At 41.3% G+C, this 26002-nt stretch overlaps 1 protein-coding gene and 1 long non-coding RNA gene across 3 annotated transcripts in view; one reads left to right on the plus strand and one right to left on the minus strand.

The window, feature by feature from the left end:
- Window positions 1-1599, minus strand: part of LOC124037128 (prolactin-2) — a 3072-nt gene extending 1473 nt beyond the window's left edge. The window contains exons 1-3 of the mRNA XM_046351785.1: window positions 1485-1599; window positions 1280-1392; window positions 93-200 (exon numbers count right to left, since the gene is read on the minus strand). Of these exons, the coding sequence (XP_046207741.1) occupies window positions 93-200; window positions 1280-1392; window positions 1485-1524 (261 nt within the window). The 5' untranslated portion in view covers window positions 1525-1599. The remainder of the gene's footprint in view (window positions 1-92; window positions 201-1279; window positions 1393-1484) is intronic.
- Window positions 1600-17823: 16224 nt separating this feature from the next.
- LOC124037129 lies at window positions 17824-25692 on the plus strand. Of its 2 annotated transcripts, XR_006839122.1 has the most exons (4): window positions 17824-17984; window positions 18759-18883; window positions 25019-25126; window positions 25411-25692. It is a non-coding gene; the product is annotated as an uncharacterized LOC124037129 (long non-coding RNA). The 2 variants fall into 2 exon arrangements; XR_006839121.1 differs by lacking the exon at window positions 17824-17984 and having other exon boundaries at window positions 18720-18883.
- The last annotated feature ends 310 nt before the right edge of the window (window positions 25693-26002 follow it).

The raw sequence follows: 26002 nt of genomic DNA on the forward strand, positions 1-26002 counted from the left end.
GAAGTGCTCACGCAGGTAGACTGGGAAAAGAGAGAAGGGGGAGAGATTATAACTAATAGAGATGAGTGAGGAGAGCACAGAGCTTTACTGACCGATACTCTAAGCGCTTGCTCCTTGTCCTTGGGTATCTGGAGTGAGGAGGTGTGACACATAGATGGACGTGGCATCATCACTCGTCCCATTGGTGGGAAGTGAGAGTCCTGAGAGAGAGAGAGGTGGAACAGCACAAAAGCGGTTATAATAAGGTTAACTCAAATTGAACATACTCATAATACACATAATACTCTGAACATATTAATTTAACGAACAATACATGCATCTTGAACACAAACAGACCAGGTATACACACAGATACACATACACACACAGACCAACGTACACATGCATGGTTGTCCTATGGTTATTAACCATCCTACAACTTTCTGGGAATGGTACAGGATAGTTGTTTTGCTTTGGAACATTCTCAGCACATTTATGGAACAGAAAGTCTCCTAAAAGTTCCGACATGGTTACATTTAATAAAACTTTTTGTAATGTTCTATCATTCTTCAACTGGTTTGGCATTGAGAATATTCTCAAATAGTTCAGAGAATGTTTATTTCAGTTCTTCAGCATAATGTTTCCTACAGGTTTCCTCAGGGTTCTATTTAAAATCATGTTCAGGTGGGTTGGCCGCATGCACTAATGAGTGCTTGTTTACTTTAGAAATGGATTCTGTTTGAAAATACAAAAATTAACAGCTTTTGTCTGTGTAAAAAATATATATTAGCTCCATCCTAGTGGCGCAGTGGACTAATTCCATGGATAGAGGACTGAAGATTATAGGTTTGAACCGCACTGATGCTATAAATAAAAAAAATTGCATGATGGATGCCAAAGGAAATGGATTTCCATGTGTCCCATCTGTGCTTAAGAGTTCAAAAAAGTTTACCCAAAATAATCTGAAAGTGTTATTGAAATATTCAGTGAAAGTTAAGGAAGTTATTCAAAAACCTCCAAATAACATATAATTTCCATTCTTAGAGCTTTAATAAAACCTCCCAGGAAAACTTTCAATAAACCAGAGTAAAATATTCTTAGAACCTCACTGCAAACTAAAGATAAACATTCCTAGAACAGGCAACATTTTCACTTCTGTTCTCAGAACGTTTAAAAAACACTCAGTTTTACCAATCAGGAAACGCATGGCTTCGTTCCCACAACCAATGTGAAACCAAAAACAGACATTCCCACAACTTCCAAGCAACCAAATGTGCTAGCTGGGATGGTTGTTACTGACCAGGTCCTTGTTGAGTGAAGTGCTGAGTGAGTGAAGCTTGTCTGATCGCTGGGAAGCTCTCTCCATTAGGTCACTAAGGCCAATGGCATGACAGGATACAACTAGACACAGAACTAGAGGTGAGAGAGAGAGAGGTTTGGCTTTAGTCAACTTGCCTCCATCAATAACTCTCACACACAGACTAAACACACACGTTTCATCTCACCTGCTAAGTGGAGTTTGGTACCCTGGGATCGGCGAGCCATCTTTCTTTCTTTTCTCTTCTCTCCTTATCTTCTTGTCCTTTCCTCTCCTGCTTTTTGGCTGTCGTTCCTTTTCGTCCCCCTTATATAGTGCCTTTGTCTTTTTAATTTGTGAATGCATAAGTCTGGTGACTGTGCGTATTGTTCAGAACTAGTTTTCTCCTGATCACTAATGAGAAACATTTGGGGTGTCTGTCCCTTAGGTATGTACTCATCAATACCCATGGTATTTTTTAAGGTGAGATAGTGAGGTGGACAAAAGCTGTCGGAAAAAAAGAGAGAGGGGCTGGGGGGTAGTGGAAGGGCAATTAGATTCCATTAATATGATTTTTAAATTAAATAATTTATTTGTCCTACAAGGTGGGATCTACAGTACACTATGGAAGTTTAGTTACTAATCGTTAATGTCAAAAATTCTGTACAGCCTCTCTGTCATGTGTTATTCCCAGAATTGAGCGAACACCATGTCTTGTCTTTTTCCTGTTGTTAGATGTTTATTTGATAGTGTTGTTAGCTCCTTCTTCCCTTTAGTTTGGCCACTGTGACCAATGTTCACAGCATTTGCTAAATGACCATCTTTCTTATCATACCATTATTACACTGTACCATTCTCTCTCACTTAATCCACTTTCAATTGGGTTCCTGAGTGGCGTAGCGTTCTAAACACTGCATTGCAGTGCTTGAGGTGTCACTACAGACCCGGGTTTGATCCCAAGCTGTATCACAACTGGTCGTGACCGGGAGTCCTATAGGGCGGCGCACAATTGTCCAAGCGGCGTCCGGGTTAGGGGAGGGTTTGGCCCGGGGCGGCTTTACTTGGCTCATTGCGCTCTAGCGACTTCTTGTGGTGGGCCGGGCGCCTGCAGGCTGACTTTGAACGGTGTTCCTCCGACACATTGGTGCAGCTGGCTTCCGGGTTAAGCGGGTGGGTGTTAAGGAGTGTGGTTTGGTGGGTCATGTTTCGAAGGACAGATGACTTGACCTTTGCCTCTCCCAAGCCTGTTGGGGAGCTGCAGCAATGAGACAAGATCGTAATTGAATCGTAATTGGATATCACGAAATTGGGGAGAAAAAGAGGGTAAAATACAAAAAATAATAATAATAAAAAATACACAAAATAAACCACTTTCAATGAGCCTCAGGTAGGCTACACTGCCACCCAGTTGGTATTCCACACAAGTCATCTTTCCACATGGCATGGACTGAGGTGGTTCCAAGAACCCATGGGAAACCAAAAACTTCCCACAACTTCCAAGGATCATGTGCTGGGACTGTAACTGAAACCATACACCACCTACCACCATCTATGTGTATCAGTGCTCTACGCCCAGTGCAGAATCATAACTGGAGGTCTTCATCCCAATCACTCATTGACATCAATACATTATCTTCATAAATGATCTACATGTGGCCTGGGGTGGTCTATCGATTTGGGCTGCTGCCTTCAGCGCACACATATACTGTGTTGTGTGAGTTCGAATCTGACCTACTGGCACAAATTCTATTTCTCTTTGTCTCTTTCCCAGAAAAAAAAAGTCAAAAGAAGTCAGAATGTGGTCACATGCATTGGGCTTGAGTTATTCAGGACTGTTATACCTTGGTTGAGCCAACAGAGACTGCTCTTTTCTCCAGATAGAGAGCGAACCAGCCTAGAATTTAAATGTTTGATACTAGGCCTACAATTCACCTAAGGACTCCTGTATCCTCAAGAAATGGTCTCTGGTCTCCCTGGGTAACCATAGCACTGCCTTTATTGGGGAATAAATAAGAACTCCTAGAAAGCCGGCAAGCCAGAGGTTTGCTCCTTATGAATCTGTAGCAGTGTGTGTGTGTGTGTGTGTGTGTGTGTGTGTGTGTGTGTGTGTGTGTGTGTGTGTGTGTGTGTGTGTGTGTGTGTGTGTGTGTGTGTGTGTGTGTGTGTGTGTGTGTGTGTGTGTGTGTGTGTGTGTGTGTGTGTGCGCGCACGTAGGTGTCTATATGGTGTGTGCGCGGAGTGTAGACTATTCAGTGTATCATTTACATGTTGGACACACACACGCACACATGAAACACTCCTCTCCCCCCTCGTATTACCTATACCTCTGACTTTAAATGTAAGTTCCTTCCCTTTACATTTACATTTAAGTCATTTAGCAGACGCTCTTATCCAGAGCGACTTACAAATTGGTGCATTCACCTTAAGACATCCAGTGGAACAGTCACTTTACAATAGTGCATCTAAATCTTAAAGGGGGGGGGTTGAGAAGGATTACTTATCCTATCCTAGGTATTCCTTAAAGAGGTGGGGTTTCAGGTGTCTCCGGAAGGTGGTGATTGACTCCGCTGTCCTGGCGTCGTGAGGGAGTTTGTTCCACCATTGGGGGGCCAGAGCAGCGAACAGTTTTGACTGGGCTGAGCGGGAACTGTACTTCCTCAGTGGTAGGGAGGCGAGCAGGCCAGAGGTGGATGAACGCAGTGCCCTTGTTTGGGTGTAGGGCCTGATCAGAGCCTGGAGGTACTGAGGTGCCGTTCCCCTCACAGCTCCGTAGGCAAGCACCATGGTCTTGTAGCGATGAGGTGCCTCTTTAGAGGTGCCACTGGAGTCTAGCAACTCCCACTGGCTCTCTCTCCTTACCAACCATTTCTTTACCAACCCCTACTTGAACACAAAACTACTCCCAAATGTTACTTTCTCTATCTTTCTCTTTCTATCATTCTTAACAAACCTTTCCTTACCAACTGCTGTAACACAAAATACAAAACCTCCAAATCTCTCCCTCTCTCTCTCTTTCAATCTCTCTTGTCTTTTTCTCTCCAAATGTTCCACTGCTTACTGTTACTAAAACAAGAATTGTAGTGGCTGTATTTGTGCTGTGCTGGCTTGATGTGATTTGCAGTAGAGGAATGGGGATGTGGGTTCTGGCCAGGCGTGTGGCTATGGATGTTAGACTCAGGTACAGTAGATGTGATCACTGTAGGAGTCTGAGGAATAGTTGGCCTGCCTGATCTTTTGCAAATCAGTGATGAAACCACAAATATGACAAGACAAAAGGAGAAGAGGGAGTGAAGAGACAACAAAGAGAGAGAGAGAGTGGGGGGTAGAGAGAGAAAGAACAATGAGGCAACAAAATATTCAGTCTCTTTTAGACAAATTCCTGGACAAAATGTTTCACTGTAATAACTTGGGAGTAGAAAACCAAACCTCTCAGCTTCCCTATCAAGTAAAACAAATTCAAGCCGAACACCTAATAAAATTAACAACAATGACAAATGGTTTGATGAAGAATGTAAAAACCTAAGAAAGAAACTGAGAAACCTATCCAACCAAAGACATAGAGACCCAGAAAACCTGAGCCTACGCCTTCACTATGGTGAATCACTAAAACAATACTGAAATACACTACGGACAAAGAAGGAACAGGAAGTCAGAAATCAGCTCAATGTAATAAAATAATCCATAGACTCTAACACTTTTGGGAAAATTGGAAAACACTAAACAAACAACAACATGAAGAGTTATCTATCCAAAATGATGTATGGATAAACCACTTCTCCAATCTTTTTGGCCCTATAACAAAGAACAGACAGCAAAAACATATACATGATAAAATGCAAATCTTAGAATCAACTATTAAAGACTACCAGAAGCCACTGGATTCTCCAAGTACATTGAATGAACTACAGGACAAAATACAAACCCTCCAACCCAAAAAGGCTTGTGGTGTCGATGGTATCCAAAATGAAATGATACAATTATACCGACCAAAAATTCCAATTAAACTCTTTAACATCATCATTAGCTCTGGCATCTTTCCCAATATTTGGAACCAAGGACTGATCAACCCAATCCACAAAGGTGGGATATAACTACCGTGGGATATGCGTCAACAGCAACCTTGGGAAAATCCTCTGCATTATCATTAACATTTCCCTGTTTAGGTTTTCAGTGAAACAATGTACTGAGCAAATGTCAAATTGGCTTTTTACAAAATTACCGTACAACAGATTCATATTCATCCTGCACAACCTAATTGACAAAGAAACAGACCAAAACAAAGGCAAAGTCTTCTCATGCTTTGTTGATTTCAAAAAAGCATTTGACTCAATTTGGCATTAGGGTCTGCTATACAAATTGATGGAAAAACATACAACATTTTTAAATCCATGTACACAAACAACAAGTGTGTGGTTAAAATTGGCAAAAAACACATATATTTATTTCCACAGGGCCGTTGGGTGAGACATGGATACAGTTTAAGCCCCACCCTCTTCAACATATATATCAACAAATTGGCGAGGGCACTAGAACAGCACCCGGCTTCACCCTACTAGAATCTGAAGTCAAATGTCTGTTGTTTGCTGATGATCTTGTGCTTCTGTCCCCAACCAAGGAGCGCCTACAGCAGCACCTAGATCTTCTGCACATATTCTCTCTCCCTCCTTTTCTTTCTCAAAGATTTGCTATTCACTCATATCCCCCAACTCTCTCTTACCTAAAATGGTTGGCAGAGCCTCTATCAATTTAATTTACATTTATGGGCTTTATTGGCAAGGGAAACGTATGTTTACATTGCCAAAGCAGGGCCAAAGCAATGTAAACATCTCCCTCCTCTGCTCTTTCCCACTCTTTCTAAAAGGGGTGTCCGCGTGTGTGTGTGTGTGTGTGTGTGTGTGTGTGTGTGTGTGTGTGTGTGTGTGTGTGTGTGTGTGTGTGTGTGTGTGTGTGTGTGTGTGTGTGTGTGTGTGTGTGTGTGTGTGTGTGTGTGTGTGTGTGTGTGTGTGTGTGTGTGGTACACTACGTATGGAGTGCCATAGAGGCGCTGGGGGAGGTAGTGGAATTTCCTTTACACAAACTTAGTAGAACCAACCTCTTTCACTCTCTCTCTCTCTCCAGTGAAAGAGGTTGGTTCTACTAAGTTTGTGTAAAGGAAATTCCACTACCTCCCCCAGTGCCTCTATGGCACTCCACACGTAGTGTACTACACACACATTTACATTTACATTTAAGTCATTTAGCAGACGCTCTTATCCAGAGCGACTTACACACACACACACACACACACACACACACACACACACACACACACACACACACACACACACACACACACACACACACACACACACACACACACACACACACACACACACACACACACACACACACACACACACACACACACACACACACGGACACACACACGGACACACACACGGACACACACACACACACACACACACACACACACACACACACACACACACACACACACACACACACACACACACACACACACACACACACACACACACACACACACACACACACACACACACACACACACGGACATACACACACACGGACACACACACACACACACACGGACACACACACGGACATACACACACACACACGGACACACACACACACACACACACACACACGGACACACACACACACACACGGACGGACGGACACACACACACACACACACGGACACACACACGGACGGACGGACGGACAGACTCAAACGCATTACACCCCCTCTGTCCATCACATTCACTAGAATTTTAGGAAACCTTTGAATGTTTTTGGAGGCCTCAGCATAGTGATTCCTCTACACACTCACTTGGATTTAATATTTTATATTTGGAAAAAGCTGTTCTGGGATCAGTTTTAGCACAATGGATAATTTTATTGTGTGCGACAATGATATCTTTGTCTCTGGCCTATATCATGCTCTTGCTATGTTGCTCATTGAGGCATGCAGAAGGCTTTTGATGTACAGATGAAGTTTATTATAGGGAAACATGAGATAGAATAGCTATAGCCTGATGCAAAAGAACAGATGCCCTGGGCATACACTTTAACAGCCATGTGCTAACTCTACCAAGTTTTTGTATATTGATTCAAACATAGGCTATGTACATGTAAGGCTCATGTCAAGAGAGTCAGGCACGTGTACTGCTACTATGTGTAGTGTAAGCCTAATGCTTTTTGTACATTTGTGTTCCAGTTATGCATTGAACTGAAGTCCCAGTTCATTCCGTTGAAATACAGTCCCACTGCAGGACAATGTAATTGGGTGGCATTTAATGGTAATTTAATTAGAACTAGAGTTAAGCCTCTCGTGGTGTTTTTCCTCATGAATATGAATCTATAGGATCTATTAATGGACATTTGATGCTTCTCTAGGGGAGACAGAGGGAAGGGGTTGGGTGAAGGGGACATTGGCAAAGATGGTATAAGAACACAGGCTATCTCACACAGGTTGTTAGGTTGTTAGGTTTTCTCTTCAGTATCCCACTTTTTTTGCATGTATGCAACATCACTTATTGGGAGTTTGGACTTAAATGTCCATGCTTTTTTTAAAGTATGGAACATGTTATAGTAGTAGGCCTATGGCTGTAGGCCATGTCCAAAATACTATGTTTACCAGACTCGAGTCATAGACCCCTTGTAATAAGGTTGGGAAATGTTTGGGTTTTGAGCTGCTTTACTGAAATATGCACAAGTAGGCCCTAAAGATTTATTTGGCATTCCTATTTTTTGAGTCGCGAATGTTTCGCATTTCTGACTATATTCATTTTTTAAATTGCTGTTAAATGGACTGTTGCAAAAGAAGTTACCTGTGCTGCACATGGGCCTATTCATTTATTCATAGGCCACATTCCTGTGATTAGTCTTTTGTTTGATGTGACCAGTCGCAATGACAGCTGGCAAAATGCCAATGCTTGACAGTAAATGTATTAAATGTGCGTTTCGAATTGAATAGTAGTCTACATGGAGCCAATGCAATTAGCCTGTGTATTGTTAAAACGATTGTGGTTTTGGCTTAGCAGAATGTGCACGCACATGCCATGTAAAAATGGTCTTTCTAGCTGTATTTCCTCCTTAGTGTAACATTTAAGTAGTGCGTTTGAATTATTTGCCTTCGAGCCACAGTTTTATTAAACAAAGTTTACTACCGAGTTTGAACACGAATGGAATTTCCGTCGCCCCCCCACGTGTAGTATACTTTGATATAGGCTACTCATCTGGATTTATTGCGCAACCTTGACCAGGCTCGAGTAGTATTAAATAAGTGTTCGTAATCGTTTATGGTTGGGGAGATAATGTCTTGGTTACTTTACTGTACTATAAAAAAAAACAGGTTACTGAACGTTAGTTGAATAACAATGGCACTGACTTCTGCAGGTAGCCTTTGAAGGTACTGACTTGTATGACCGTTGTATGTCCACTGAGGTAAGTTGGTTTTATATGCACACATTGACATTCAACAGACATTCACCAAAAGCTATTTAAAAATGTAACAATCAATAACTAATTCACCGTTTCTCACAGAATCATCAAACTAGATATGATTTATTCTATAAATGTATAGCATACTTTTACAAGCTTGTTTTGAGGACAAATTCCAGTTTTGATTTGATATAAATACATAAAATCTATAAAATGACATTTAAAGCAAAACACCAGTCTCAACGTCAACAGTGAAGAGGCGAGTTGCAAAGAAAAAGCTGAATCTGAGACTGGCCAATAAAAATAAAATATTAAGATGGGCCAAAGAACACAGACACTGGACAGAGGAACTCTGCCTAGAAGGCCAGCATCCCGGAGTCGCCTCTTCACTGTTGACCTTGAGACTGATGTTTGCGGGTACTATTTAAATGAAGCTGCCAGTTGTGGACTTGTGAGGCATCTGTTTCTCAAACTAGACACTCTAATGGACTTGTCCTCTTGCTCAGTTGTGCACCAGGGCCGTGTCCAGCTACTATTGTCATTTACAACATTAACAATGTCTACACTGTATTTCGGATCAATTTGATGTTATTTTAATGGACAAAAATGTGCTTTTCTTTAAAAAACAAAGACATTTCTATGTGACCCCAAGCGTATGAATGATAGTGTATGTATATACTGTATATATATATTAGCATGGGTATTGAAAGATACCAGAGGGTAGATAACAAAAAAGCACTAATATAAAAAGTAAGCGGTACATGTCTGGTTTTTGGGCTAAATGTATACATTATGATTTGCCTCTGAACTGTATGTGAACCCCTCTGCAATCTACTGGCACTAACCATTAAAAACTATGACTTCAACCAGGCTGTCCCTATGCTATTTTCTCTCTTTCTCTCTTAAACTGCTAGCACAAAGCCTATGTGAAAAAGTGGTTTTTCACAAAAGGTAATGAAAAAAAATATGTGTGTGTGTGTGTGTGTGTGTGTGTGTGTGTGTGGTACACTACGTATGGAGTGCCATAGAGGCGCTGGGGGAGGTAGTGGAATTTCCTTTACACAAACTTAGTAGAACCAACCTCTTTCACTCTCTCTCTCTCCAGTGAAAGAGGTTGGTTCTACTAAGTTTGTGTAAAGGAAATTCCACTACCTCCCCAGTGCCTCTATGGCACTCCACACGTAGTGTACTACACACACATTTACATTTACATTTAAGTCATTTAGCAGACGCTCTTATCCAGAGCGACTACACACACACACACACACACACACACACACACACACACACACACACACACACACACACACACACACACACACACACACACACACACACACACACACACACACACACACACACACACACACACACACACACACACACACACACACACACACACACACACACACACACACACACACACACACACACACACACACACACACACACACACACACACACACACACACACGGACACACACGGACACACACACGGACATACACACGGACACACACACACACACACACACACACACACACACACACACACACACACACACACACACACACACACACACACACACACACACACACACACACACACACACACACACACGGACATACACACAGACATACACACACACGGACACACACACACACACACACGGACACACACACGGACATACACACACACACACGGACACACACACACACACACACACACGGACACACACACACACACACGGACGGACGGACACACACACACACACACACGGACACACACACGGACGGACGGACGGACAGACTCAAACGCATTACACCCCCTCTGTCCATCACATTCACTAGAATTTTAGGAAACCTTTGAATGTTTTTGGAGGCCTCAGCATAGTGATTCCTCTACACACTCACTTGGATTTAATATTTTATATTTGGAAAAAGCTGTTCTGGGATCAGTTTTAGCACAATGGATAATTTTATTGTGTGCGACAATGATATCTTTGTCTCTGGCCTATATCATGCTCTTGCTATGTTGCTCATTGAGGCATGCAGAAGGCTTTTGATGTACAGATGAAGTTTATTATAGGGAAACATGAGATAGAATAGCTATAGCCTGATGCAAAAGAACAGATGCCCTGGGCATACACTTTAACAGCCATGTGCTAACTCTACCAAGTTTTTGTATATTGATTCAAACATAGGCTATGTACATGTAAGGCTCATGTCAAGAGAGTCAGGCACGTGTACTGCTACTATGTGTAGTGTAAGCCTAATGCTTTTTGTACATTTGTGTTCCAGTTATGCATTGAACTGAAGTCCCAGTTCATTCCGTTGAAATACAGTCCCACTGCAGGACAATGTAATTGGGTGGCATTTAATGGTAATTTAATTAGAACTAGAGTTAAGCCTCTCGTGGTGTTTTTCCTCATGAATATGAATCTATAGGATCTATTAATGGACATTTGATGCTTCTCTAGGGGAGACAGAGGGAAGGGGGTTGGGTGAAGGGGACATTGGCAAAGATGGTATAAGAACACAGGCTATCTCACACAGGTTGTTAGGTTGTTAGGTTTTCTCTTCAGTATCCCACTTTTTTTGCATGTATGCAACATCACTTATTGGGAGTTTGGACTTAAATGTCCATGCTTTTTTTTAAAGTATGGAACATGTTATAGTAGTAGGCCTATGGCTGTAGGCCATGTCCAAAATACTATGTTTACCAGACTCGAGTCATAGACCCCTTGTAATAAGGTTGGGAAATGTTTGGGTTTTGAGCTGCTTTACTGAAATATGCACAAGTAGGCCCTAAAGATTTATTTGGCATTCCTATTTTTTGAGTCGCGAATGTTTCGCATTTCTGACTATATTCATTTTTTAAATTGCTGTTAAATGGACTGTTGCAAAAGAAGTTACCTGTGCTGCACATGGGCCTATTCATTTATTCATAGGCCACATTCCTGTGATTAGTCTTTTGTTTGATGTGACCAGTCGCAATGACAGCTGGCAAAATGCCAATGCTTGACAGTAAATGTATTAAATGTGCGTTTCGAATTGAATAGTAGTCTACATGGAGCCAATGCAATTAGCCTGTGTATTGTTAAAACGATTGTGGTTTTGGCTTAGCAGAATGTGCACGCACATGCCATGTAAAAATGGTCTTTCTAGCTGTATTTCCTCCTTAGTGTAACATTTAAGTAGTGCGTTTGAATTATTTGCCTTCGAGCCACAGTTTTATTAAACAAAGTTTACTACCGAGTTTGAACACGAATGGAATTTCCGTCGCCCCCCCACGTGTAGTATACTTTGATATAGGCTACTCATCTGGATTTATTGCGCAACCTTGACCAGGCTCGAGTAGTATTAAATAAGTGTTCGTAATCGTTTATGGTTGGGGAGATAATGTCTTGGTTACTTTACTGTACTATAAAAAAAACAAGGTTACTGAACGTTAGTTGAATAACAATGGCACTGACTTCTGCAGGTAGCCTTTGAAGGTACTGACTTGTATGACCGTTGTATGTCCACTGAGGTAAGTTGGTTTTATATGCACACATTGACATTCAACAGACATTCACCAAAAGCTATTTAAAAATGTAACAATCAATAACTAATTCACCGTTTCTCACAGAATCATCAAACTAGATATGATTTATTCTATAAATGTATAGCATACTTTTACAAGCTTGTTTTGAGGACAAATTCCAGTTTTGATTTGATATAAATACATAAAATCTATAAAATGACATTTAAAGCAAAACACCAGTCTCAACGTCAACAGTGAAGAGGCGAGTTGCAAAGAAAAAGCTGAATCTGAGACTGGCCAATAAAAATAAAATATTAAGATGGGCCAAAGAACACAGACACTGGACAGAGGAACTCTGCCTAGAAGGCCAGCATCCCGGAGTCGCCTCTTCACTGTTGACCTTGAGACTGATGTTTGCGGGTACTATTTAAATGAAGCTGCCAGTTGTGGACTTGTGAGGCATCTGTTTCTCAAACTAGACACTCTAATGGACTTGTCCTCTTGCTCAGTTGTGCACCAGGGCCGTGTCCAGCTACTATTGTCATTTACAACATTAACAATGTCTACACTGTATTTCGGATCAATTTGATGTTATTTTAATGGACAAAAATGTGCTTTTCTTTAAAAAACAAAGACATTTCTATGTGACCCCAAGCGTATGAACGATAGTGTATGTATATACTGTATATATATATATATATTAGCATGGGTATTGAAAGATACCAGAGGGTAGATAACAAAAAAGCACTAATATAAAAAGTAAGCGGTACATGTCTGGTTTTTGGGCTAAATGTATACATTATGATTTGCCTCTGAACTGTATGTGAACCCCTCTGCAATCTACTGGCACTAACCATTAAAAACTATGACTTCAACCAGGCTGTCCCTATGCTATTTTCTCTCTTTCTCTCTTAAACTGCTAGCACAAAGCCTATGTGAAAAAGTGGTTTTTCACAAAAGGTAATGAAAAAAAATATCACCTGGCCCAAATCAGCTATACATAATTCAGCAGGGAGGTGTACAACTACCACACATTATACCCATTATACCAGTAAAAAACAATCCCTTTCAGTTCACATTCCTTGCAGAAAGAACAAGTTGCAAACCTTTTAAAACATCCAGAAAGACAATGGTCTTTAAAGGGTATTTATACTTTAAAATACGTATTTTATGTGAATGGATGTGGATGAAAGCATTCTGCCAGTGTTTTTATGTCCTAGTTTCATTTTTTTCTTTACCTCCAACTCTATGTATCCAAGTGAGCCTATGAGGACCTTGGGGGATCAGATTTACCATTATACCCATTGATACCCACGTATAACAGACAGACACTGCTCAAAAGGAGTTGTTTGTGATATCTACACTCAGTTGCCACTTTATTAGGTTCACCATCCTATTCACAAAAATAAATTGCTCCTACATACACTGTGATGGTCTTTTGTAACTCAGAAAAGTTCCAAAACTGTTATTCCAACACTCAGCTGGTACTGACTGTAATGAACTACAACTGGACTTAAACATTTGAACAGTCTATCTCCTTTCCCAGTTTCATCAACTGGTTTGAATTCACGGTGTTCCAGATGCAAAGGGGGTTGTACCTAAGAAAGTGACCACTGCATCTATAGACTTTCCAGTTTGTGTTCTATATTATATTGTATTAAACATTTGGCTGTAAGTGTTGAACAGTTGAACCTCAGGAAAAAAGCCTGGAGAATGCAAATACTGATACTGGAAAATACATTTTGGGAGGTTTAATCAAAAAAAGAAATGTCCCTTTTTCAGGACCCTGTCTTTCAAAGAAAATTCGTAACAGTAACAGTACGCTATGAAAACACATGTAGTTTCATACTTTAAGACATTTAGAAATATGAAACTTTGTCTTGAAACTTTTTTTATCAAGGTTATCCTCGTGTTATTGCTAGGGTTGAACATTTTGGGGAATATTCAGAGGTGGAAACTTTCCGTGGGAATTAACAGGAATATATGGGAATTAATACCAATTAAATGTGGATGTTATTTAGCATTGGATATATTTACCATATCATATGGAGAGAGAAACATAAACCTTTTACCTTATCATAGGTAGACAAATTGCAAATGATTAAATCCATCCAATAGAAAGAAAACCATTTGTTGTTAAAAAATGAACTTTAATTAAATTAGTTGAGTGTTCACATGGGATGATTTCACTGAACAACAAAAGAAAGGGAATACTGAATGATCCCCAATGATCCATCGCATCTCCCAAAAACGTTTTCAACATACATTGGGGCAAACAATTATTTAGTCAGCCCCCAATTTTGCAAGTTCTCCCACTTAAAAAGATGAGAGAGGCCTGTACTTTTCATCATAGGTACACTTCAACTATGACAGACTAAATGAAAAAAAAAATCCAGAAAATCACATTGTAGGATTTTTATGAATTTATTTGCAAGTTATGGTGGAAAATAAGTCTGCCTTATTGGCAGACTGATATGGCCATTTCTTGGAGAGACTCCTTTCCCTCCAGGAGGCTGTCAAACCTGATGACACCACCACAACGGGTGTTGCTGGGCAGCTTCAATGTGGTGCTCTTATTCTTCTCACTTTGCTTGGTGAGGTTGATTTCTGCCCTGCCCACTTCACTGTTGCTCCAATCAGAGGAAACTGCAGTTCTGAAATACATCAAAAAGCTTGAAGACTTCTGCCTGAAGCCCATACATGCCGCAGCATACATGTTGGACACCAAGTATGTTGGCAAGAGCATTCTGTCTGGTGCAGAGATGATGACCCTTGATGACCCTTCACATACCTAACCATTTACTTGGCTCTTTTGTTGAGTGTATCCATTGTTTTCAGTGTCATGATGTCCTTGAGAAGCAGATTCAATGCATGAGCAGCACAGCCAATGGGTGTGATGTGAGGGTAGGACTCCTCCACTTTTGACCAAGCAGTCTTCATGTTCACAGCATTGTCCGTCACCAGTGCAAATACCTTCTATGGTCCAAAGTCATTGATGACTGCCTTCAGCTCATCTGCAATGTAGAGACCGGTGTGTCTGTCCCTGATGTCTGTGCTCTTGTAGAATACTGGTCGAGGGGTGGAGATGATGTACTTAATTATTCCTTGCCCACAAACATTCGACCACCCATCGGAGATGATTGCAATACAGTCTGCTTGGCCTTCACTTGAACTCTGTTGAACTCTGCATCCAACAAATGAGTAGATAAAGCATGTCTGGTTGGAGGGGTCTATGCTGGGTGAAAAACATTCAGAAATCTCTTCCAATACACATTGCCTGTGAGCATCAGAGGTGAACTATTTGCATACACAGCTCGAGCAAGACATTCATCAGCATTTCTCTGACTACGTTCCTCCGTTGAGTAAAAAAAATGATTCCAGGAGGACCATGAGCTGTTGCTATCGATAAGGTGTCTGATTCATCATTTTCACCTCGAATAGAAGTAGGTGGACTTTTATCAGAGGTTGCTTGTTGTGAGCGCTGAGGGAACTTTATGCACTTGGCCAGATGATTCTGCATCTTTGTTGCATTCTTCACATATGATTTGGCACAGTATTTGCAAATGTACACAGCTTTTCTTTCTACATTAGCTGCAGTGAAATGTCTCCACACATCAGATAGTGCCTGTGGAATTTTCCTGTAAAGATTAGATTTTTTTTGTTGTAAAAATACCAAATACAATTCCATGTACAGATAAATAGTTAAGCTGTTAGATTAAAAAGTTAGAAATGATTTAAACACACTTTGCTCTAGGCTACTATTTACTAGTTAACTCTGGATAAGAGCGTCTGCTAAATGACTTAAATGTAAATGTTAACAAAAAAATAATGTATGTCATATAAAATATATTCACCCCACCCAGTATTGTAATCAAAACTTACCAGAAAGCATCTAGTCCTTGGCTCAAACAGTGTAGTAGTGTGGGCCCTATAGCATCTCATTAGTGTGCAAGATCTTGAGAATCAACTGTAATTGTGATGGAAGAATGTACTGTGCATGCAGAGGATTGCAATTCCATTGAATTGGGGATAGTTTAACCAGAATATTCACCAAGACCTAGAATTGCCTTATGTGTATCCCACAAAAAAAGGTTCACTGTTATAAGCTAACTTTTCAAAAATTAATTTAAGCAACATTTCCCAAATTTAACTTTAACTTAACAAAATTTCCCAGGCTTAACTTTAACTTAACTTAAATTTCCGGAATAATTCCGGCCCTTCGGAAATCCTAGTTATTGATCTAATGTTCTAAAATAATTTCTCTATTTTATTGTTCTACTATGAGAGATACTAGATACATACTATGACAGCAATTCACTTTGGATTTCAAAGACTGACATTATTGTAATGTTTGATATTACAACATTGATGTGTGATACCTTTTTTATCAATGCATACGTGTTTTGCAAACGTATGCCTTTATTACAACATGATTTATGTTGCCTGAATACTCAATGATGATTAACACCACAGTTATGTGTGCTTCAATTTAGCAATTGAACAACAATCCCAATTCAATTTGAAAATGTTCTTAATTGCAAAAGGATGCAACATAATCTGGGTATTCCAGAACTGTAATTTACATGTAAATAAACATAACCTTGTTTTATGTTTTTAATCATGAAGATAGAATGCTCTGTGTGCCATACCATCTCTGGCACACAGAGCATTCTGGGGATGACAAAGAAGGACTTCAACAAAGCCAAAATCGAAAATGATTGGAAGGTGCATCTTAGCTGTTAAATTAGAAACGTATAAATAAATGACTGTTGTGCCTTGTAACTACTTTAAAAATGAAAACATTAATTTGGCATACAATTGAATATCATAAAAATTGTACAACTTTATGTAAACATTGTCTAACTTCATATAGAACAAATTGCACTTGAAATGCAAAGTTATTGCAAATAAATGCATATTTTCACTTTTTTTCTGAGAAAATCACTGAATTAGTTTTTAAATGCAATATTTGAGATTTTTTGTATTTCTATCAAATCAAAACTGGAATGTTCACCCAAAGCAGTTGTAAAAGTATACTAGACATTTAATAAAATAAATCATAGCTCGTTTGATGATTCTGTCATAATCAGTGAAAACGTTATTCATTTATATTGCTTTAAATTGCATTTTATAATATAATAATAATAAATGTTATATATTTCTATTAAGACCAAACTGGAATTTCTCCTCAAAACAAAGGTTGTAAAAGTATTCTAGACATTTATAGAATAAATCATACATGTGGACTGAATAAAATACAGAAATCATGTGATCAAAGGTTATGAAGATTTGACTGCATGTTTTTGCAGTTGCTCTTCACCATCTTCATCCTGCAGCCATCGACAGCATTGTGGGATGCTCTATTTTCAACCAATCACTAGGATGTTAGTTTGACCAACGCAAATGTGACCAAAGACATGACTGAAGCAGGAACCAACTTCATGTAGGCTATACAGTTGATAGCCTATATACAAATGAATGTGATATTTTAGGCTCTCTCTCTCTCTGTCATTGATTGTACAATGAACACGCATATGAGTTTAGTTTGTGAGTATGTGATATGCGTGTTGGAGCCATGTTTATTTTGACATTTTTAAGAAAAACTTTTATAAACAACGTCAAAACTGGCATGTTGATCTGAGCCTTGCTGTTCGAAAACCACATTGGTGTCTGACTTTCGGATGCACCTCCCCCGACTTCACTCGACTTTCGTCCACGGTAGGTTGCTTTCACCTTACCAATCAAACACTCCCATTATGTTCCATAGTCTAAACACGCTTCTGGTGTTTAACACCTGTATGGCCTACTGTATAGTAGTTCAAATATACCTGTTTTGTAACAATTGCTTTAAGTTTAACTATAGGCTAGTTGTAGGACTCGTGCTTTGCTTTCCAACTGATGCAGGTGTTATCCGTCATTATTTAAGGCTATTTTTTTAACGCATTAAAAAGAAAAACATTTATTGAACAGGCCAGTAGGTGGCACTCGTCCATAGGTCATGCGGGGATCCTTTTGCTTTGATGGATTGACTTCTTTTTCTCCTTCTGCAGCGCTCAGTTCTCCATCTTCATGTGTGCGCACGGGTCCCGAAACGTGCACATCTGTAGCGCATCTGTAGCGAAGTGCATGTAAAAAGAATGTTAGTTTTGCATAGTTGCTTGTATAGATGGTTATTGGTATGGTTTGCGACATTCAGTGGTGAAAGAGTTGTAGACCTACATGAACACTAAGGGTATCCATCTGGCTTTTCAATGGTATTTGAAGTGTCATTTTTAGTCTTCTCCACTCTACTTCAACATCTTTCCACTTGATTTATTTTCCCATTGAACTTTGTCTGGGTCACTGAGCTGACCCTTATTTTCACATGTGTTCTGTACTGTCACATTTTCTCTCCTCCCTCCCCTCATGTGTGTTCACTTGCCCCTCCCACTAACACGCTCCTCTGCTCTCTTCTCACTCTCTTCCACTCTCTCTGGCACACGCAACCCATAGGCGTACAGAGGAGACACTGACACACACAGCAACTCTACAGACATGTCGGACTCCGAGACCGCCGTTCCTACTGAGGCCCCTGTCCCTGCCACATGTGCAAGCATCAAGGCAGACCTGGACAAATGGTGAGTGTCTGTACGGACGGATGTGGTTTTCTCTGTTTTTGTCCGCCATTGCCAACGGGACCAACGTCTCCAGGATGCCCATCCATGGCTTCCAACTCATTGGATGGACATGGCAAATCCGCAGTGCTTCTAGTGCTTTTCACTTAGAAATTCGCAGTGTCTCCAAGTGGATTTCAGTGTTGAGTTGTGTTTTAATTGAAGCAACTACCCTCCCCCCCGTCGCTTGGAGGAAGGCTATAAGCGGTGCATGATGAGTTGATGTTGTTTGAAATCCTTGTGTTGCGCCATGATAAAATGGTGGAACAGTTGAGAAGTGCAGTGAATGATGATAGAAAAAAATCAAAATTTAAACTGCCTTGGAGGGTTACTATTGTAGTGTAATGGGGGGTCTTTGGGTCAAAGCACAGCAGTCTCTCACACACGCCTGATTGAAGGCAGGGAATTTGCCTACATCATGTCCTCTCCTACTCGCTGCCCCCCCCCCCCACCCCTGTCCCCGCTCAGCTTTTCTGGCCTTGATGTGTGAGCGTTAGCCAGCGCTAAGTCGCTAACTCACTGCTTCATTGTCCAAATCTGTGTGCACCTTTCCCCCCTCCTCTGTCCTCCCTCTGCAAGATTAGTGCAGAGTGAGATTGTTGTGGGTTTTATCTCTAGAAATGCGTAGAAACAGGAAACATGATGGCATGTGTGAGGGCTCAATGACAGTGCAATGTCAAAGCCTGGTTCGATGCAATGTCAAAGCCCGGTTCGTCTACTCTAGCCCTCAGCGGTTTTCAACTCTGTCAATCTTCATTGACATTTCACCAAAACCTAGATGCATTTTGACCCTTGGTGTTGTATTTTGATGTGTTGTTGCAGGGTTTGGAGCTAGGCTAGGCTAGGCTAGGGCCTGGAGTGTCCCAGCCTGTATAGGCCAGATAAGTCCAGACCAATGGGTGTGAGGGATGAGATAAGGATGCAGGGTTTAGGGGGTGGTAGGTTGCAGGTTGCAGGTTGCAGGGCAGGCTAGGGATGGGCTAGGTTGGCTGCTGGTTGTAAAGTTTTGTTTTAGTAACATTTTCAGGGTGCCTATAGCGGTCTTGAGCCATGGTGAATTGAATGTCATCGAATTGTTGTATGCCACCTTTTTATGAATGGACTGTAGTATTGATACTCATGGTAGGCCTCTTATAGTTCACGTTGCATCAAGTGCCCTTTACCTCAGTATTTATACTTGTATAATTTGTCAATGTTGCATTAGAAACTAGATGAAGGCTTTCTCAACACTTGGGTCAAGCACAATGAATTTGTACTATGTACAGCTCTTTGGTCTACGCCACAGTAAATAACATCTACTTTGAAGTTTGGTCAAGGGCCCTGTGCTGTTGGGGTGAAACCTTTCAGGACACTTTGTTAACCCTACAGTCAAGGATTGTACCGCTAACCCTCAGGCCAGGGTTCTACTGTTAACCTCATGGTCCTTGGGGTTTGTCATTGATGGGCCCAAATGATACTGTATCCTGTAACATGGTCCACGTGACGGCAGTGGACCTGCTGAAGGCAGCGTAGCTAGCTGTACCAGAGGGCTGACTGAGTAATGTATACCAGGACGATGTATTTATAGCTCCACTCTTGAATCCTAAATAGTCATGCATGGGTTGGTCCAGGATACCATGTCCTGTCCCATGGCTTTAGTTCATGATAATGTTTTCGACTTAACGTGGAACCTGAAAAAGTATACATTTTTAAACGGCCTCACACAATGCACAGCTGACTGCAGACATCTTGGCTGGCTTGGCCTGCCCTGACATGTCACCTAGAAATACATGGGTTAGTAAACGCAAACAAATTTCATGTTGTTAATTACACCTGTCTTATCCTCGGATATCCACAAGTACACATGCCTTAGGGTCTAGGGGTCAGTTTGGTAATGGGCCAAACAACTCCTCTGGAAAGTACTTTGAGCTTGTGGACACGGCCTAATTATTCTAGAACCTGCGTTGACTGACATTTGAACCTGTGACAAGGTATTTGTGTGTGCTTTGTATGTGCCTGCAGTGCGTTGCGTATCTCCTAGTCAGGACATTGTGACGTATAGATTATACATGTCAATGTATGACTTGGATACCTAACGGCTGCTTTAAATATTAATATTAACCATGTTACAGATGTCTACTACCTGTGTGGGTCCTGCTGTGTACTTTGAAATTTGGTTCTGTAGTAACTTTGGCAGTCTAACTGTGTGTAACTTGTAAGCCAACACCCTAGCCTTCCACACAGACCCTGGCCCCTGGCTTGTATGTAGACATGTGTGTGCTTGCTCTGCTTGACTGAAAATGTGGTTTACTTGGATGGAATGCAGTGTTACTGCAATTCAAGAGCCCTTAGCTACAACAGGGCTCCAACTGGAAACCAACTACACCCTATTCCCTATTTAGTGAACTTATTTTGACCAGAGCCCAGTGAGCACACAATATAGGGAATAAGGGTGCCATTTGAGAGTCAGACAATGTTTGTATTCGTCCTAGAATGATATCCCTATCATTGTAGGCCTGCCCTTAGTTCCCTCTATAGTTGTTCACTCGCAGGCGTCCCAATGCCATTGAACTCTCCAGTGTGGTGACTTTAGGTCGCTCTTAGTTTCCTACTCAGACAGGCCCGGTAACCAACTTCAAAGCTGTTCACAAGCTAGATGATATTGGCTCTCTTTTCTTTAGTATACTGGTCTGGATGGTTCCCCCCTCTTTGGTGCGCTTTTCTAAGCATCCCTTATTTTCCATTAGGACAGCCTAGTTATACACTTTCTATACACAGTTTGCACTCACTATTGAAGCTCAATTCAGATTATACTGTTGACCATATTATATTTAATACTCCAAACCAATACTTTTTTTAGTCTGAGTTTTGCAAACTTGATTGATACTCAGAATTGAGCAGGAGTTCCTTTTTAAGGCACTAAGAAGGGAAAGATTTGGTGAAGTGGTAAAAGCGGATGCTGTTTGATTGTGAGGCGCTATACAAATTTGACAGTCATAAGATGGGGACTTCAAATAGGCCTATGGCATGTCAAGGGAACTGAAGCCTACTGTTCAGATGGGTTAAATGGAAACTGAAATCTGGACTATAACCTCTCACAGCCTTAATATTAACTCCTACAGAATTAAGCATTTCTTGCAGTAAAATGTAGTAAAAATTTTGACTCAGGTACAGGAGTGGAGAAATATGATTTATTTATTTTAGCATCTTGAGAGAATGTGTTAGATTACTGTATTGCTGTATTTATTAGTTTCATAAAAGCTGATTCAGTATTTCAAACACATAAAATATGCATCCAAGCCGAACTGAAATCTTATCACAAACTATCATGTTGGGTTGTTGTCACAGCTTTCTACACTGAACAAAAATACAAACGCAACATGTAAATTGTTGGTGTTGGTGTTGGTGTTGGTCCCAAGTTGATTTAAACAGTATGATCAGGTGCAGGTGCACCATGCGCTGGGGACAATAAAAGGCCACTATAAAATGTGCAGTTTTGTCACACAACACAATGCGAAAGATGTCTCAAGTTTTGAGGGAGCGTGCAATTGGTATGCTGACTGCAGAAATGTCCACCAATGTCTACCATAATCCCCCTCAAAAATGACGTTTTTGTGAATTTGGAAGTACATCCAACCGGCCCCACAATTGCAGACCATGTGTATGGCGTTGTGTGGGCGAGGGGTTTTCTGATGTCAACATTGTGAACAGAGTGCCCCATGGTGGCGGTGGGGTTATGGTATGGGCAGGCATAAGCTGCAGACAACTAACACAATTTGCATTTTATCAATTGGCAATTTGAATGCACAAATATACCGCAATGAGATCCTGAGGCCCGTTTTGAGGCCCATTTTTAAAAATTAGGTATCTGTAACCAACAGATGCATATCTGTATTCCCAGTCATGTGAAATCCATAGATGAGGGCCTAATGAATTTCAATTGACTTATTTCCTCATATGAACTGTAGTTATGTATAATCTTTGAAATTGTTGCATGTTGCGTTTATATTTTGGTTTAGTATATTTCCTTAAAACCGATCAAACTGTGGTTATGGCATGTACTTCCCAGTCCCTAAATGTCTTTGCTTTGCAAAAGATGCAGAGATGACAGAACTTTACCAATGTCAACAAGATTGAAGCATTCATTCTATTGATTTATTCTGGTGAGCAAGGATTTATTTAGTCTTCTAGGGCAACGTATAATGACAGAAGAGAAGCTGCATGTATCTAAATACAGACAAGTTGACTAACAAATAGCCTACCAAATGTTGTAAATTATAAGCAGAAACATATCTAAATGGAGCAAAAACAAATGCTCACTTTATCACATATAGTCGGGCGGTTACGGGTGGGTTATTAGCAATTGCGGTTAAACAAACCACTGACCTGTGCACAACTAGTGGCCAGCCGACAGCCCTAAATAATTCACATCTTAATTTCCTGATTGTAAAGGCAGTGTTTCCATCAGTCCAACCACCCAATCGGTCATCCTACTCCCATACAAACCCAGCCCTTGCCACCCAACCCTCTTTAACTTGCTCTGTGATGCACCCTAAAGTGGTCGGTGCCCATTGCCATGCCAACATGGTGGCGGTGCCATAACGTGACTGATGCCCCCCAACCCCCTCATGTTGTGTGACAGCTATCATGGTGATGTCACCAGTTCACTGCCCCTGCTACCTCTGACATCCAGAGGTAACACTCTGCAGCAGATCACTCTTGCATGTTGATCACTCAATCCCAAGATGTTAACTTGAAACTAATATTTTTTTATGTACAGTATATTCAAACCCCCAAGTTCCCCCTTGGTTCATTCACAAAGGATTCCCCATTTGTTTGTGGGGAGCTGAAGATGGAGAGACAGGGGAGTTAGGTTCTGTTCAGGCAGCATTACATAACAAAGCTTAATTGGTTTGGTTGGTTAACGAGGCCCCAGGCTACAGTTGTAGGGAACCCAGACCCAGTGTCACTCTTATAGTGGCAGAATGAATGTGTTTCTATCCATCCCTCTTTCCCTTCCCTCCCTCCATTACAGTTCAATGTCATTTGATTATTAAAATGGCTGCCTGTTTTGGGTTTATCTCTCCTGCTTCTCATTGTAGGTTTGGTCCAGTCATATGTCTCTAAGCACTTTCTCTCAGTGGTAAAAGCAGGGGATGTTTATGGTGGATGGATTATCATGGCCACACAGCCTCAGGGCCAGGTCCTCTGTGCTGCTGTTGGGTCATCTCTGCTGCCTCCACGTCACTGCACTATCACCCTTCCCATGCCTCTTTTTACCACACACCCTTACACTCTTATGCGTTCAGTGACTCAATCGACACACACTACCCTTCTTCAAACCCGTAGCAATCGGCTGCATAAACCTTTTTAATCTGCAGAGACCAGCTGTGAGTTACATCATAGAGATCAGCCCAGCGACAGGGGGACGGAGGGAGGACGGGGCATGGAACCAATGGGAGAATGGTGAGGTAGTGTGGGGTTGCAGACAGTCATGTCAGTCAATCCATCCCCTCCTGCCGTCTCTGACCAACACCCTCCTACCCAGCCTTTTCGTCATCTGTTTTGAATTGTCACGCAATCACTCGCTCTCCCTGATGCCCACCTTCCATCACAGATGGGTTTATCCCCATCCCTCTCTCCCCACCTTCCTCTCTTCCCTCGCTCCCTTTCGCCGTATCACACTAATGCGTTGTGTCAGTGTCTGCCTGCTGTTTGGTGCAGAGTTCCTGAAATAATCTCCCTCAACACCCTTCCCTGTCCTCTCTAGTGACCAGTATGCCAACAATCTCTACCTATGTAACCAGTTCACTCCTTTTAGTGAGGGCAGTGTCTGTCTGTAGGACCAGTCTGACTTGGTTCAATCTGAAGAATGCCAACATTGTTTAGAAAAGCTCATACTAGGATAGGGTAGGCTTGGACACTTCCAGGCTGACAGCTTGACACCAAAACATCTTTAGTTGAGTTGACCAGGATCATTTGGTGCTGAGCTCGATGGCTAACCTATCTAAATGCTTCAGAGATCGCTATTCGCTCCATAGCTGTCAAATTGTGGGAGAGGAGAGGATCCAAGGTCCCTCCCTCAGAGGTCCTAACCATTTGTTTGTGTTCTCTCTACAGTGTGAAGGAGGGGGGTGACTGTAACGATCTGATGGAGGCATTTGCAGCCTGTCTGAAGAGTGTAGCGGAGGCGTCGTGAGGAGAGCAGGAGCTAGACTCACAGGAAATGTAAGTTCAAATGCAGGGGCGATGTGTCTTGATTTGGCTCCTAACTACTAAAGCCAACCTTTCTTTGTCCAGTAATGGACTCTCTGTAATGCCAAAGGAAATGCTTAGCTGACTATTGGGGCTCACTCATGGAATGTGAATTGAATAGCCTGCAGGATCTGGCTTATGGTGTAAACAACCCAATGGTGTGCCAGCCAGTCTATACACTCTAGCCAGGGAGGCAGATGTTAAGCCAATATGACTGAAACTAATTCTGCACACTTTCTCTTGTTCACTCTCTCCAGGTCCACTGCACAGGATCCTCCACGTTTCCCAGCATTCCCTTCTGCACAACAAGCACTGGGCTGAATGATACTGGCTGTGTTCGGCGCCTGACAGAAACCATCCACCTCTTACTTCCCTCCCCAACCCCCCTTGAAGCTTAAATGGTGTCTTCCGCGCTGCTCCCACCATGGCTGAGTACATCCAATGGTAGACAATGGAGCGTATGGGTTTTATGTAAATTGTCCACTTGAGATGTATACATTTAAATGGAATAATAAAGTCTAAAAGAAATTGGTATAACATTTTGCCTCTTGCTTTGCTTCTCTTTTTGAATGTGATGTGAAATGTCATTTTTTGCTCTTTAAACTGTTTTGTAACCTCAATAGACAGGTTGGTTGTTTAGCAACAAAACCGACACGTGTGAAACTATGGGGCAAAACAGACTGGGTTGGCATAGATTGTTGACAACATGTAAAATTTGTTTCGTCTCCAATGTTTATTGAAAACATAAATAAATGTGCACTTGTCTCAAATACATTGTTACAGTTGTTGGTTAGCTAGCAAGCTTATTTTTGGCATATTAGCACAGATGTGACATCAGTTCAAACTCCT

Source organism: Oncorhynchus gorbuscha, linkage group LG06, assembly GCF_021184085.1.
Source record: "Oncorhynchus gorbuscha isolate QuinsamMale2020 ecotype Even-year linkage group LG06, OgorEven_v1.0, whole genome shotgun sequence".
In the NCBI taxonomy this organism is placed as follows: domain Eukaryota; kingdom Metazoa; phylum Chordata; class Actinopteri; order Salmoniformes; family Salmonidae; genus Oncorhynchus; species Oncorhynchus gorbuscha.